The 16223-nt window shown below is 48.9% G+C and overlaps 4 protein-coding genes across 4 annotated transcripts; 2 read left to right on the top strand and 2 right to left on the bottom strand.

The window, feature by feature from the left end:
* Positions 1–1474: 1474 nt before the first annotated feature.
* GGS25DRAFT_329322 (uncharacterized protein) lies at positions 1475–2763 on the bottom strand. Its single transcript, XM_049257884.1, has 5 exons — positions 2517–2763; positions 2420–2455; positions 1955–2046; positions 1670–1893; positions 1475–1615 (listed from the first exon to the last, which is right to left on the bottom strand). The coding sequence occupies exons 2-5, from the start codon at positions 2441–2443 to the stop codon at positions 1581–1583; spliced, it is 375 nt and encodes a 124-aa protein (XP_049115735.1). The 5' UTR covers positions 2444–2455; positions 2517–2763; the 3' UTR covers positions 1475–1580.
* A 1329-nt stretch (positions 2764–4092) lies between these two features.
* On the top strand, positions 4093–6886 carry GGS25DRAFT_329178 (uncharacterized protein). Its single transcript, XM_049257883.1, has 4 exons — positions 4093–4170; positions 4246–4462; positions 4515–4964; positions 5067–6886. Exons 2-4 carry the CDS (start codon positions 4308–4310, stop codon positions 6493–6495), a joined length of 2034 nt encoding a protein of 677 aa, XP_049115736.1. The 5' UTR covers positions 4093–4170; positions 4246–4307; the 3' UTR covers positions 6496–6886.
* Positions 6887–8470: 1584 nt separating this feature from the next.
* On the top strand, positions 8471–13985 carry GGS25DRAFT_522859 (ubiquitin-activating enzyme E1 1; the record flags this gene model as incomplete). Its single annotated transcript, XM_049264321.1, has 7 exons — positions 8471–8850; positions 8905–10891; positions 10948–11655; positions 12583–12747; positions 12829–12916; positions 13032–13515; positions 13688–13985. 7 exons carry the CDS (start codon positions 8471–8473, stop codon positions 13983–13985), a joined length of 4110 nt encoding a protein of 1369 aa, XP_049115737.1.
* A 1369-nt stretch (positions 13986–15354) lies between these two features.
* On the bottom strand, positions 15355–16080 carry GGS25DRAFT_522860 (uncharacterized protein; the record flags this gene model as incomplete). Its single annotated transcript, XM_049264322.1, has 1 exon — positions 15355–16080. One exon carries the CDS (start codon positions 16078–16080, stop codon positions 15355–15357), a length of 726 nt encoding a protein of 241 aa, XP_049115738.1.
* Between the last annotated feature and the right edge of the window lie 143 nt (positions 16081–16223).

A 16223-nucleotide genomic window follows, 5' to 3' on the forward strand; every position in this document is an offset into this window, starting at 1 on the left:
GCTGGGTTGGTTCGAGGCAAACCCAGAGTTACAACAAAGAAGCCATTGGACTGGCGTCAACGATCGCTCTGCTTTTGATTTGTCGAGTAAATCTCGGCAAGGATCTCGTTTGGTCAGGCCTACGGCGTATGAAAGAAGGGAGCAAGACGAATCTGGAAGCCTAGAGGCAATACTTCTTTGTCTAGTGTAGTCGATAAAAGAGGCTTACACGGCAGGGCCGAATGGAAGAGCCGGGATGCAAAGCCAGGGATACAAAGAACTCTCAAAGCCACTTCAGTTCGCAAAGGGCTCGTGGGGTTAAATGATACATACAAACATGCGGGGAGTCTTGTCACGGTAATGCCTACGCACGAAAGATTGCATATTAGTACAAAGGGGCAAGCTTTTTGCCTCTTACTCGCAGACCGAGACTGCTCGGGCAAGGCCCGGGTGAGACTCTTCCACTCATACATACATACATCCATACCTACATACATGGTTGCTGATGGAGGGTAGGCATTCTTAGAGCACTAAAGCAGGTCAGCTCATAGTTGAGATGATGGGGTCAGCCTCACGCTCTATCCTAGATACCTAGCCAGACCCGATACGATATAGTGTTCGTTACCAACTGAGTCTAACATGCAACAAGCTACGTAGTATCATGGCATCTGATTCCGGGGCATAGAATAGGTACCTACCTGGTTAGGTGCTATCCAAAGTACACGACAGGCATGTCGAGTCTCAGGGAATATTATACCTACCAATATACGGCGATGTAAAGACAATAAGCTAATTGATCGGCTAAGAGGCTAGTAAATAAATATTCTGCAGGCCAAGTAGTGAGAAGTCGGTTGGTTCCAATAACAGACAAGATAGACCATCTTCCAATGGGGGGCATGTATACAAATTGGGACATACACATGATAATAAATGATCCTGGTAGTACGCAGTACAACTGGACTTCTTCAAGGAACATAACAAGCGTGAGAAATAATTATGCGTCATCTTCATTGGACAAACGGCACCCTTGTTGCGGGAAAAGCTGATGGTGGGTAGGACCATGTTGGCTATGTTGGTGTAAGTTCAGCGATATTGTGAGCTGTCGATGCAACTCTAGAGGCAATAAAATTGGAATTGGAAGTGACACAACAGGCGTAGAAGTGATCAGATGGATGAAGCCCTGGTCGCTTTTAGGTGAAAGGTGAAAGCCACTCGATTCATCTGGCCCATCAGTTATAGTGATGAGTTTGGGTGGTGGCATTATCATATATATCATATACTTACTTAGGTAGGCAATGAAAGGAAGCGAAGAGGGGGAGATAGACGAAGAGAGACGGAGAGAGACGGAGAGGGATAACAGGTCAAGCCACATCGCGGGGATGGTGAGCATTTGTGTACGGAATAGGTAATGTGCACTATTACCAACTTCAGAGTCCAATGACAAGGGATGCTTACTCCCTTGAAGTATAGCATCATTAGGTAGCTGGGTAACGGTTTAAATATTGTCAATGGTCATGGCATCCTTTGGGTGGTTCTTTAGCTGAAATCGAGACAAGGGGGGTTCAAACTAGATATATTTCCAATGATTGCTACCAAATTTCTCACATTGGAGTTCCATATATTGCTGAGTAGGGAGGTATCGCTTCACCGAGCACTCGATGGTAGTTATTATTTATTCACATACCTACATGCAGGTAAAAATTCATTCCCAGTTCTTGGTCGAGAGGCAAAGACTTATGCCGGGTTTCTTTTCGAATTCTACCCCTTGTACTATGTAAGCTCGTGGGCTCCCTCGTAGCACCCGTTGTGGACCTTTCCCTATTCACATTTATCCAATCAACAAGAGGGCGCAAATTTTTGTTCCTGTTTATACTAATGGGACCTAGGGCTGACTGGAGAGAGAGGTATGTCGTGCTACGATGCTTAAAGCCTTAATCCACTGCGTTGTTCAACGTTGTCTTGAGTCTTCACATACTATTTCCAACTCCGTTCGAAAGCTGCATACCTAGGTATACTAAAACATGTAGGTACAGCCGAGATTATTGTATGACTACCGATACTGAATAGGTATGCACTTTACAAAAGGAGGTAATGTGCCTGAACAAGAAATCAACTTCAGGTAATTACATGGCATCCCCTTCAAGTCAAATTTTGATATATTGATTTCCATCGATTCTGTTCAAGCCGCCACTTTGTAAGTAAGCTTACCTACATATATACATCTATCTACTCTCGATCTAAGTACTCCACTTGGCCGGACCACCTCGTCGTCTTTACATAGTACGTGTAACTAATGAGCCTTCGAAGCTACCTACCCCGCTTGTCTTCGTCCTCATCCTCCTTGGCCGTCTCCCAGGCTACATACATAGATCTCCAACGAACTATGTGCTTACCTACCCACATAGTAGATAGATAGTTACTTACATATGTACTACAACATTCTAAATATTGAGATCCTTGCCATTTGAAGTATTTACTGGTAAGCGATATACATCTCGTCGTTCTTCGCTTGCGTTCTTGGGCTAATACTTACCTACTTGACTGCTTGATAATTGGGACTATTACAATTAAAGCACTCTCCTCTTAATGACAAGTTGACTCATTTGGATACACTCGGCAACTTAAACAAGAGAATCGATGGTGTAACAGCATGATGTTTATCTTATAATAATCTATCTTCATTCGCACAGAGCAATAACAAGGTTACATGTGCTTCTTCATTGGCTCATCGCGCACGCCGGCCTCCTTCCGGTTCTCTCTCATGTTAGGCGTCAACAAGTGGCGATCCTACCCAGTACCTTAGTAGATACGAGCAACGGTAATACCTGCGCAAGATGTGACTAGGTGCCATCCCGACGGCGGGAACACTCGAGTTTAACCACTCATTTTCACCAACACTTCCCAAAAGACCCGCTTCGCACACGTTCTCTTATACATGTACATACCTGTACATGTAGTTCCAACGGGAGGAATTGCTACGTAGCATCTTGGAACTCTTGTATAACTACAGTACATAATGTACGCATGCACGATGGTATGCACACCTACCGTTGTATACGAGAGTATAAAATCCTCAACGCCAATATCAACTTGTTTTGTTTTCCTCCAAGCCCTCCGGCCAGGGGTGGCTGTGCGGTTATTACCCTCGTTACTTGCCGAAGAGCCTCCAGATGTCGTTCGAGTCTCTTGCTACCCTGGTACATAAGTACCTACCTAAGTAGGTAGGCACCATGTTCTGACCGAATAGGACTATTTACTTAATCCCGGCACTCACTTCGCTTACTGCGGGCCTAGTGAGCGCTCACATGAAGAATTCCCATCGTCTTAGTAGCTCACATAGCTCACATAGCACCCATGAGGTGTCCGTGTAAGTCAATATGTGACCTGATAGTTTCCTTTATACTGGTTTTCTCCCTTTGTGTCATTCATCGAACCCTGTAATCTCTGACGTGAAACTTCTTTCATTTCTACGTTTGGTTTCGGACTTTTAATATGTGGTATGAGGGTTTACGAACAACGCCAGCAAGAATGGCGGGCCCGAAGCCGAATGTAAATGTCCCATGTCTTGTTGTCACCCTCCACCATGCAATCCCAACCCGGGAGGCAAAGCGGGCTGACAGACTTCTTCGTGGCAGGGATGTCTGGGTACGCTTGTCTCTGTGCAAATCTAGCTCATGCAAACTAGACATGTTTTATAGGTAGTACTTGATCGGGACCATGCTTGGTACCTGTCGATTCCGGTGGCTTGCTATCGATGTTGCCTGCGTCTGTCAACTTTCCCCCTCAGCCTTATTCGTGCTGCTATTCCCTCTTCCCAAGCTACTCCTGTAGCTCTCCTCTCTTCTCATACATCCACGTTTCCTCCCGCCCCCATTTCCCATACAAGTGGGTTTCCACCAGCTCTCTAAGGTGCAATTGGAACACGGCTTGATCTTCAGCTGAGAAGAGCGTACCACTGTTGCTGGGTTGATAGCTGCCCATTCAAGTAACATCGCGTGGAACTCCTATAGGCAACACTCCCATTTATGTACTAGTTGACGAAACTACAGTCCCGTTGGCCCCACGGAGTGTCTAGCTGAAGAACGCTCGAAGCCTCGCCTACCTGGCTAACATTCGATTTGCTAATACATAAGCGTTGGTGATTTACTTTGTCGGTCGTCTTACACTCAAACTTTCCGGCGCGAAATTGATGTAAGAGTCGCTCGTTACGAACAGACGGACGGACATTCGCTACAAGAAGGCACTCGTTAAGACAGAGAGGCTTAGACAGAGCAATTCGATCCAGGGGCATTGAACTAGCTGTTACTGAACCCAATAGTTGAGTCGTGATGGTTCTTGGAAGATATTTTGGGGTCCTTTCGGCCTTCGCTCTGGCCTCCGCGGTTGGGGTAGAAGTAAATCTAACCCTGAAGGAATGGGACTACTATCCCTCCTGTAAACCGATAACTCTCACTGAGACATGTTACGAAACTGTAACGGACCAGTAAGTGACAGATAAAACATATTTGAGATGGTTAAACTGACACATTTGGTAGTGCTACCACAACTGTGTTCGCTACAATTAGCCATGGATACACAGTCACGAAGGAAAAGACTGTCACCAAACCGATTACGGTTACCAAGACCAAGACCAAGACCAACAAAGAAACTGCTACTAAAACCAAAAACGAGACTATTACCAACTCGTTTACTATCACGGACGAAGAGACCACAACTACCACGGCTACTTACACATCACTGGTTCCTACGACCACAACAGCAACTCTTACGTTCACAACCGAGATCCCCACCACGGTCATATCTGGCACAACTGAGTATAGCACGTCAGTTTATACAAGTCTCGAGACATATACGACAAGCGTCTTGTCTACACTGACTGATACTTCCACACTGACGGATACTATAACTACAACAGCTGTATCGGTCTCAGCCTCGCCGACAACGGATACCGCTACGTCGTTCGTGACTGTCATTTCTACGACCACGTACGTTACTGTTTCCGAGATCTCCATCACGGACTCGGTAGTGAGCACCACAACGTTTACGACAACACAGGCCGTCACTAATATAGTAGCAATTACTGTCAGTATTGGCCCTCCACCCTCCACTACAGTTACGCAAACGGTGTCGTCTGTCATAACCTCCGTGAGCCTTTGCCCGCAGCCCACTCAATCAAGCATTGCTGCACAAGCGCCATACGACCCCGCTTCCAACTTAACTTGGGGGTGTCTCCCCGGGACCGTTTGCTCTCCCCGGATGCCGGATGGTTGCAATGTCTGGCCGGGGCCACCAGATAACGAATACCTCTGCGAGAGTCAGGAGTTATGTATCCCGGCCCCCGCCTATTTATTAGTGGAGTGGCCGGAAAATGAGACTGGATACTACCCGCCTTCACAAGGCTACTTCAATCTTCCGCCGCCGGCCTTCGGTCTAAGCTACGAGATATTCGAGGCACCGCAAGAGGAGAAGGTGACGGTGACGGAGCCAGACCGGACTTATGTAACCTACATTACCACCGGAAACTATGAATCGCAAACAAGCATCACAGCGTTCCCGTACTCTTCGACGTCGTCGTCGTCATCATCGTATGCCGGATATCCGACGGCCAAGGCCAAGAAACACTCCCATATAAGCAAGCGCTCTCCCCCAGTATTATCAGGTTGCTATGCAGTATGCAACACTGCTTATATACAGGGTACCAGAGTTGGCAAAAGTGATTTGCTTTGCCGAGCTAATTCCGCTTTTCAAAACTATCTTCAAAGCTGTTATAACTGTGCTTCTCAAGCGGCAAACTGGGTTGACGCACTCCGGGACTCGGTGACCCCATCCCTCCAGCAGTACATCGATTACTGCCATGCGCAAGACCCTGGCTCCATCGTCACGACGCCCGGCTCCGCGCCCGACGTAACCACAACCGCCGGTGGCTCGACAGGCACGGGAGCGCCGGCGGCCTCCTCGACCGGCGTCGCAACGGTCGTGCCGACGTTCTCGACCACGGCATCTGAGTCCGCTTCCGGGAGCAGCAGCTCCACGGCAGCCCCGGAGAGTTCAAGCTCTTCCCAGGCATCAGAAACCTCTAGTTCTACGGGGGCTTCGGAGACCTCTAGCTCGGCGGGCACACCATCGTCTAGCTCGTCGAGGAGTGCAGGAAGCTCGACCGGTGGCGCGTCTACATCGTCAGGGGAGACGGGGACATCTACGGGGTCCACTGCGGGATCTACCACGGAGTCTACAGCGACTTCCGGTGGCGGCAGTAGTGGCAGCAGCGGTACTTCATCCTCGACACCAGCATCCGCTACATCATCGTCGTCGACAGAACTATCTAGCAGCAGCAGCAGCAGCACTGCGTCCCCCACGGTGCCAGCCCCAGTGCCCGTCCCTGGCCCCGGCTCGAGCAGCACCGCGACGACAGCGCCGACCACGATCCCTACAGCTGGCGCACCTGCCATGCTGTCAAGCAGCGGGTTTGGCGCAGGCTCCATCTTTGCACTCCTCCCTCTTCTATTCTTCATCTGACGCGGTCAGGGGAAGAAAACTAACCATTTTTTGCGGGTTTGGATTTGAGCTGGGGGGTTTTTTTTTTCTTTAATTGGAAGGGGCAAGATTAGGCACATATATATCCATACCTAGTATGCTGTTACGTATACTTAATTCTCATCTATCTTCACCTTTTCCCTTCCCTCCCTCCCTCCCCCCCTTTGACCTGGATTTTAATGCGGCGGGCAAGCATGCATAGTTAGATAGGCACCTAGTACTTATGTATGGATGATGAAACGAAACGAAAATCATGGATGAGAGGGAAAACAAAGGCCAGCAGCGCACACAGGCTTTGTTTGTTGCCCCGTGGAGTGTAATGAATGAGGTTCGAGTTTTGATACGAAGCACATGATGAGAGGGAGAATAGAGATGGGGAAATGGGATGGGATGGGATGAGCGATGTGCGTGGTCGTGTTTTATATATACACTTCGATGTGTATACTAATTAAAAGGGGGTGGGTTTTACATTCAAGCCTGCCTGTCGGTCTATCAGTCTGCCTACTATTATTCCATATATACCTACACATGTATCTAGGTTAGATACTACATAAGTCGGTAGGTGAATAGGTAGTAGGTAGAGGGCCTGGCTGTCTTTGGCGTGATGAGATGGCAATTCTTAATTAGTAGGGAGGAAAAGGAGAGAAAGAAAGACATTAATTATGCTGATATAAACTGAGGTTTGAACTCAAGACAAGTCTTTGATAAACTGTCGGTGATGTGATGGTTTATGTGTCTTGGAATACCTAGAGACTTATTTGGACTCACTCAGTGCTGGTCTCAAACACTTTGCCATCAATCAATGATGATATATTGAACCTTGGTCGTTTTAATCTATGTATATCATGATATGATGTGCTGGGCACTGTAGAAGACATCAGATGGATCCAATAATAGATCGCTTTATCGATAGGAGATGGAATCAAGAAGAATCAGATCAATGATACATATGTAGGTAACTACCTAGGTACAATACCATTACCTAAGCCACCCCTCGCATCCCACATTATAAAGACATGCACGTACCACCTGGGCAGTAAGTAATTGATATGATACTTTATACTTTACCCCACTATAATGATGTATGTCTAGTAAGGTTGCTGAGAAATCAGGCACCAGGCGTGGTTTAGCTCACCCATGTGACATGTGTAGGTAGGTAGGTACTTACAGGCAGGTACAATACAATAGGTACAATACAGCCCTGTATTGCACTGTAAGCTTCACACCTACATATGTACCTACCTGGCTTTCGACCAACATCCCACTTGCCTACCAGGTACACACACCTACATAAACCTTTTCAACTATTCAACTGTTCAACTACACCGGGCATAACACAGTATTCAGCTACATCGCAGTCACTTCAGTCGCCTTTCCGAACTCGAAACACATTTCTTAAAGCTGGTCTTTTACCATCCATTACGAAACAATCATATTCGTTTTTTGGGGCCAACTATTAACCACCTTACGTCACATCGTAGTGAGTGATTGATTTGATTCATCTGTTAGCCTCGTTTTTTCCAGTATTTAGTAGTGGGGTTGTCAACTTGAACTTGGGCATCTTTTCGTCTCTTCCTCTTTACATACATCCTTTCATTGTTGTCGTATCCTCACCTCCCTCGTCGCATTCTCATACTACTTTCTGCTGTCTCATCTCTTCTTCACTCCCATTACTACCAAGAATTAGAGCTCCAGTAGAGCTAAAGTCGCCAAGCTGGGGAAGCGCAAGTCAGAGAACGGAGACTTGCCTTTCTCCCCGAAGCGGACCATGACCGTAAGTAATACAAACCGACGACTTGCTTGCTTCTTAGCACCATCTACATGTACTCTCACTTTCTCAGTCTCTCACTCACAACTTACTCCACTTGCCCTCGTGCACAGGCCCATGTATTACAGTCTACCCACCTACCTAGCTACTTACTAACCTTGGTTTGCTTATCGTATACAGGACACCAAAATGGCTTCGGGCATTCCCGAGGTCGACCTGGTCACCCGAGTCCAGGTTGACAACTCTGTTGTCGGCCAAAGCGAGATCGATGAATCCCTATACAGCCGACAGCTCTATGTTCTTGGCCACGAGGCTATGAAGCGCATGAGCGCATCCAATGTCCTTATTGTCGGCTTGAAAGGTCTAGGTGTTGAAATCTCCAAGAATATTGCTCTTGCTGGCGTAAAGAGCCTGACCTTATACGATCCTGCGCCTGTCGCCATCGCCGATCTTTCCTCTCAATTTTTCCTACACGAAGAAGATGTTGGCAAACCGCGTGATGCTGTCACCGCCCCTCGCGTGGCCGAGTTGAATGCATACACTCCCGTTGGTGTTCATGAATCAGCGAGGTATGTAAACGCCAGACTTGCGAACTAACTAATTGTATCTAATTAAATGAACAGTCTTGCCGATAACTTCTCCCAATTCGACAAATACCAAGTTGTGGTTCTAACCAACACTCCCCTCCATCTACAACTTGCCATCGGCGACTACTGCCACTCGAAGGGCATATATCTCGTGGTTGCTGATACCTTTGGCCTTTTTGGCTCCGTTTTCTGTGACTTCGGCGAAAAGTTCACATGTCTCGACGCCACGGGCGAGAACCCAGTCAGCGGCATTGTAGCCGGCATTGACGAGGAAGGACTCGTCTCTGCACTGGATGAGACGCGCCATGGCCTTGAGGATGGCGACTATGTCACGTTTTCCGAAGTAAAGGGTATGGAGGGCTTGAATGGCAGTGCCCCAAAGAAAATTACGGTTAAGGGCCCTTACACGTTCTCCATTGGGGACGTCTCCGGGCTTGGCCAGTACGAAAGCGGGGGTCTGTATCAGCAGGTCAAGATGCCGAAGTTTCTTGACTTCAGGACGATCTCCACGGCCATCCGCGATCCTGAATTCGTGGTTTCCGATTTCGCAAAGTTCGATCGACCTCATCAGCTCCATGTTGGATTTGAGGCGTTACACGCTTTCGTACAATCACAGAATCGTTTACCTCGGCCAATGAACGATGAAGATGCTGCCGTGCTTGTAGCGTCAGTCAAAGCATTTGTTGAGAAGGAGAAGCTAGATCTTGAGATCGACGAGAAGCTTATCAAGGAACTGAGTTATCAAGCTCAGGGCGACCTTAATCCCATGGCCGCATTATTTGGCGGCCTTGCCGCTCAGGAAGTTTTGAAGGCTGTCTCGGGCAAGTTTCACCCGATAAAGCAATGGTTTTACTTCGACTCGCTGGAGTCGCTCCCCTCTAGCGTTGCACGTAACGAGGAGCTTTGCCGACCGATTGGATCGCGATATGATGGCCAAATTGCTGTCTTCGGAAAGGAATTCCAGGACAAGATTGGAAACATCAAGCAGTTCCTTGTTGGTGCCGGCGCTATCGGCTGTGAAATGTTGAAGAACTGGGCTATGATTGGCCTAGGCGTTGGACCCAATGGTAAAATCATCGTTACCGATATGGACTCGATCGAGAAAAGTAACTTGAACCGTCAGTTCTTGTTCCGACCTAAAGATGTTGGTCAGATGAAGAGTGATTGCGCTGCCAAGGCCGTGCAAAGTATGAACCCCGAGCTCGTCGGTCACATCGAATGCTTGAAAGACCGGGTCAGTCCCGAGACGGAGAACATCTTCAACAAGCAGTTCTGGGAGTCCCTAGATGGTGTTACCAATGCACTTGACAATGTAGAGGCCAGAACTTATGTTGACAGACGATGCGTCTTCTTCCGTAAACCTCTACTAGAAAGCGGTACTCTTGGAACCAAGGGCAACACCCAAGTTGTACTCCCTATGATGACAGAATCCTACTCATCCTCGCAAGATCCGCCTGAGGTCTCATTCCCCATGTGTACTCTCCGAAGTTTCCCGAACAAGATTGAGCACACCATTGCGTGGGCCCGCGAGCTTTTCGAGACCTCCTTTGTGAAGTCTGCCGAGACTGTCAACCTCTACCTGTCCCAGACTAACTATCTAGACACAACACTAAAGCAGGGTGGTAACGAGAAGCCAACACTTGAGACAATCCGCGACTATCTCGTGACCGACAAGCCTCTAAGCTTCGAGGACTGCATTGTTTGGGCGCGGATGCTGTTTGAGAAGCAGTATAACAACGCTATCCAGCAGTTACTATACAACTTCCCCAAAGATTCCACGTCATCCAGCGGTACTCCCTTCTGGTCCGGCCCCAAGCGTGCTCCCGATCCGTTGAAATTCGACCCTAAGAACCCTACGCACTTCACCTTCATCGTTGCAGCTGCCAATCTCCATGCGTTCAACTACAACATTAACACTAAGGGTACAAATAGAGATTTGTATTTGCAGGTCTTGGATAACATGATAGTTCCGGATTTTTCACCTAATGCTAGTGTAAAAATACAGGCGAGCGACAATGACCCTGTAAGTTTGCCTCTTTTGAAGAGTCCATCATCCATGCCAGCTAACATTTTTGTCAGGATCCCAACGCCGACAAGGGTTCTGCTTTCGACGACGAAAACGAGTTGGAGAAGATTATTTCCAGCCTTCCGTCTCCCAAGTCTGTAGCTGGATTCAAGTTAACGCCGGTGGAGTTCGAGAAAGACGATGACACAAACCACCATATCGACTTTATCACAGCTGCAAGCAATCTGCGAGCTGACAACTACAAGATCGAGCAAGCTGATCGACACAAGACCAAATTCATCGCTGGCAAGATCATTCCGGCTATCGCCACCACAACGGCGCTGGTCACGGGTCTTGTGGTCTTGGAGTTGTACAAGGTGCTCGACGAGAAGAAGGACATGGAGCAGTACAAGAACGGATTTGTCAACCTTGCGCTACCTTTCTTCGGCTTCAGCGAGCCGATTGCCAGCCCAAAGATAGAATACATGGGACCGGAAGGAAAGGTCACGTTGGACAAGATCTGGGATCGTTTTGAGCTGGAGGATGTCACGTTGAGGCAGCTCCTGGATCACTTTGCGAAGCGCGGCCTTACTATCAGTATGCTGAGCTCGGGAGTGAGTCTGCTGTACGCCGGCTTCTTCCCGCCTGCGAAGTTAAAGGACAGATACGCGATGAAGCTGAGCCAGTTGGTGGAAACTGTGTCCAAAAAGCCCATCCCCAAACACCAGACAGAACTGATATTTGAGATGGTGGCTGAGGACTTGGAAGACGAGGACGTGGAGGTACCGTACATCAAGGTTAAGATCCGTTGAAAGAAGGTAGTACCGGTTGTTGCCTCGCAGAGCAGGGCTTTTCAAAGGATTGCTCCGAGTAGGTACCTGGGTACCAAGTAGTTTTCACTGCTCATGCTTACATATCCATTTCATTGCGACTTGAGGGTAACGGCATAGATGTCTTGTATGAATGGTATTAGCATGCATCGCTTTGCTTTCCAAGTTTGACATTACTGGAGGTCTGGTACAAGTCACAAGTCACAAGGTACAAGAAAGTAATGCCGTTAAAGAATAAGCAAAAATATTAAAATATAAAAAAAAAAAAAAAAAAAAAACAGCACAATAGAACTGGGCACCTATGTAGTTTGTAGTAAACTTTATAAGTTGGTGGCTTTAAGCGCCGTCACACTACAGTGACTACACCTAAAACAGCTAAATGATGACAACCCTGAATTTATCAACTCGGGTTTTCATTTCTACGTCAGGATATGTAATCATACCTAGGTACATAGCAGGGTAGCTACTAGCTAGCAGTTAGTAAGTATAGGAAATCATGACAAAGCCCGGCATATGTCCCTACTAACCGCTCGCAACATTTATATAACATGTGATTCGATGTCTCTGCGATTGATATTTAGCACTCATGAATAATAGATCTCATCTCTTTGCGCTATCTTGTGTCGCGAAATCATTGTCTTCATTACGCCCAAAGCTCTCACCTCCCAATATCGTTACTTCAAGTAGACTAGTTTCCTGGTCATCGTATAGGGAATACCCAGGACGCCTGCCACGTCTCGACAGAGAAGTAGAATCATCAGCTCTCACGAACAAACAGCAGAATATAAAGATGGTGAGAAACATAATGCCGTCGCGCGTCAATTCGCATCTTTTATATATACCTAATTTAATACAACTTACTAACTTCGGAATGCACAGGCTTCCGCTTCTAAGGGCATTGATTGGTCTAAGCGCAACGACGAGAACGGCGAGTTCAAACGGCCCAGCAGCTCGTTCCGCGAGTGGATCTCCAAGGAGCCCGGCGCAAGGTTCCCGCCCGAGAAGGGCCGGTACCACCTGTACATCAGTTACGCTTGTCCGTGGGTATGTAGGTTTATTTACTGCTCTCACGTTTTGCGAGGAGCTTGTGTGCTGATTATTTGTTTGTTACCCCTGTGCGTGTAGGCGACGCGGACCCTTATCGCGAGGAAGCTTAAGGGGCTCGAGGACTTTATCTCGTTCTCTTGTGTGCACTGGCACATGGGGGGCAAGGGTACGTTTTTGGCACCTCTCCCCTCTCTGGAGATGTTCTTGGCAGGCACCCATAGTACCCAGAGGATTGCTTAGTCCCTATATAAAAATAAAAAGATGGAGCTAACATTCAAAAGGATGGCGCTTCCCTACCCCAGAAGACACAGATGCGGAGGGCGAAAACGTGATCCCCGACCCGCTGCCGGGCCACGAGAAGTACACACACCTGCGGGACCTGTACTTCGCGGCGGACCCCGACTTCGACGGGCGCTTCACGGTGCCGGTGCTGTTCGACAAGCAGACCGATACCATCGTCAACAACGAGAGCAGCGAGATCCTGCGCATGCTCGGCTCCGTCTTCGACGACCAGCTGCCGCCCGCGCAGGCAAGCATAGATCTGTACCCGGAGCACTTGCGTGAGAAGATCGAGGAGGCGCATGAGTGGATCTATAGCGATGTTAATAATGGCGTGTATAAGAGCGGGTTCGCGAGTACCCAGAGCGCGTACGAGAAGAATGTAAAGGTGCTTTTTGCGGCGATGGATAAGGTCGAGAGGCAGCTCGAGGAATCTGGGGGCCCGTTTTTCTTTGGCGAGGCGATGACGGAGGTTGATGTTAGGTTGTGAGTTCCCCTATTCCTCTGTTTCTCTCTCTATCTCTTTCCTCCTTTTCCAGATTCAAGTTATAGGGTGTTGGAATGTTCCTAGAAGGGTACTTATTTAGGATATACACCTCCCTACACGAGCCAGTTAGTCAGTAAGTATCTACCACACTTCACTAACAAGAGGCGACAGATTCCCAACCCTAATCCGCTTCGACCCGGTCTACGTGCAGCACTTCAAGTGCAACCTGCGCGACATCCGCTCGGGCTACCCGCGCATCCACGACTACACCCGCAACCTGTACTGGCGCCACCCCGCCTTCCGCGAGACAAACAATTTCCTGCACATCAAGAACCACTACACCCGCAGCCACGGCAACATCAACCCGTATGCTATCACACCGCTGGGGCCGGTGCCGGATGTGCTGCCGCTGGATGAGGAGGTCGCTGCTGTGGGGGCGGCGGTTGCGAAGGCGAAGGGGAGGTCGTGAGGGGATGGGTTTGGTGGGGGGTGAGGATGAGGATGGGATAAAAGTTGGGTATGAGGTTGGTGATAGGGGGGCGGTAGTTTACCTTGCTAGGACATGAATCAAATCTAAGCAATTTATTCATGTGTATGATGTCGCGACATACGTGTGTGATGATGTAGAGTACCTAGGTAGGTAAACGACGCGTAAGTGATCTTCTAGTGGGGGGTTGCATCCTTAGGTACTGAGTTGCGCAGGATGCGTACTAGGTACCTAGGCACCTACCTAACCTAGGTGCCTAACTGCCCACCTTCAGCGCATATAAAAGAGCCATCTCCTAGGGAATCGCAGGTAATAGCTTCTAAACATCTATGGTGCTATTGCAGATAGAAGAATAATTCTTTGGGCTATGAAAATGATGAGCTATTGTTTAGGTAGGTACCTGGTTAAAGATGATGTTAAGCGAAAGGGGGGAGGATTAGTGAACTACGGTCAGACATACTGACATAAACTCAAGAGAACTTGGAAGAATTACGAAGGATCAATCAATCACGTTTTGGAAAAGCGGTATAATGTGAAATCCACGAAGTTAATGAACCGATGTCATCATTAGACGGTTGCGACTCGCGAGCAGTACGCAGGTAGGTACTATGTAAGTACCTAATCTCATCATACTACGCACATAATGGCACACACATGCCAGCCAGACCATTTCCCTTATCAAGTGAAACGGAATAGTACAGAATGGAGCAGAATAGTTGATTGCTCAACTAGAATTGCTCAACTAGAAACATCGAATTAAAGTCCCGTAAGCAAGTAACCGAAAACTCCTCCTCCCTTTTCCATAGTCCATAGAATAGGCAACGTTGAAGGGTATCTCGAGCGGGAAAAACACAATAGGAAAACATGAAAACAGAGAGCATAAATGCAGCCCGTCCTCCAGCCATGAGAGACACGTTCGTTGGCTACTAAACTAGCAAGCTGTTAGGTAGTAGCCTAACGGCGCAACTCAACTAATCAAAGGGGGGTATATCCTCCACGGAACGAGACCTTCATTATTGTATCATCGTAGGTACTGGTCGTCCTTGCAAAGCGAAATCCAGCCTTATTTTTCCGTCCCTTACTCCTTTCCTTGTTGGTTGATTGATTGTTTTTTTTTTTTTTTTGTAATTTTCTTTTTCCACCCATTCCTTCCACGCGAAATCAAATCTCCAGGGGCAAAAGACATCGTTCGTTCTCAAACCTGGTGTCGTCTTTGTCCGTGGTAGCGTAAGTAAAAAACGGAAACTTCTTAAACTGCCAGGCGTCGAACTTCCATCGCGAGAACGATCTTCCCACTCGATCGTCCCATCCACGAAGCACCCTCTTGACCAACTTAGGTAGTTCGGACGACCTACTGGCGATGGAATCGCGACCAGGTTCCCGGCTTGAAGATCGACTTCTTCCCCTTCTTGTCCTCGGTGGCAGCAGAAGAGGCGGCGGGGGCGGCGGCTCCGGCACGGCTCATCTGAGCGACCACCTCGGGCGCGGGCTCATCCCACGGCGCGACAACGTTGGAGTTGGTGGTGGTGGTGGTGGTGGTGGTCAGCGGGGCAGGCTGCGGGGCAGGGGCAGGCTCGCTGGCGACGGCGACCTCGCGGGTGACGAAGACGCGAGGCGGCGGCTCCTTCTTGCGGTCCTTGGCGGAAGCTGAGGGCTTAGCCTTGGAGGCGAGTTGGCGGAGGCGCGCGAGGATGCTGCGCTTCTTCTTCGCCGTCTTGGCGGCGGGCCCGGTGTGCGAGTTCAGGCTGCTGTGGACGCTGCCGGAGGCGTTCGCGGCGGTCGAGGCGTTGGCGGCCTCGTCTTCCTCGACGAGGTAGCCGTACGGGTTCTGCTCGTCGCGCACGGCGACGGCGGTGTTGCCCATCTGCGGCTCCTCCTGCTGCGAGCGCTCGGACTTCTGTGTCTGTTGCGAGCGCTGCTGCTGGAGAGAGGCGCGTGGCTGTCGCTGGGGGGTCGACGAGCCCTCGGCGGGGGAGTCGAACTCGTAACTCATCGCAGCGGAGGCTGACGAGACGATGCCGCGGTCTCGGACGGGCGCGGCGGGGAACGACAAACTGGGTCTTGGTGTAGAAGCCATTGTTGGAATTGATTTGACGAGGCGTATGGATTGGCTATGGTTCATGGTATGCTAGACGATGAAAAAAAAAGAAAGAAGGGAGTTCAAAGAGTCCCCTTTTGGAAACTCGATGAATGAGTGAACGGGGTGATTGTTTGGGATCG

Source organism: Hypoxylon fragiforme (genome assembly GCF_022984875.1).
Source record: "Hypoxylon fragiforme strain CBS 206.31 chromosome Unknown GGS25scaffold_6, whole genome shotgun sequence".
NCBI lineage: Eukaryota > Fungi > Ascomycota > Sordariomycetes > Xylariales > Hypoxylaceae > Hypoxylon > Hypoxylon fragiforme.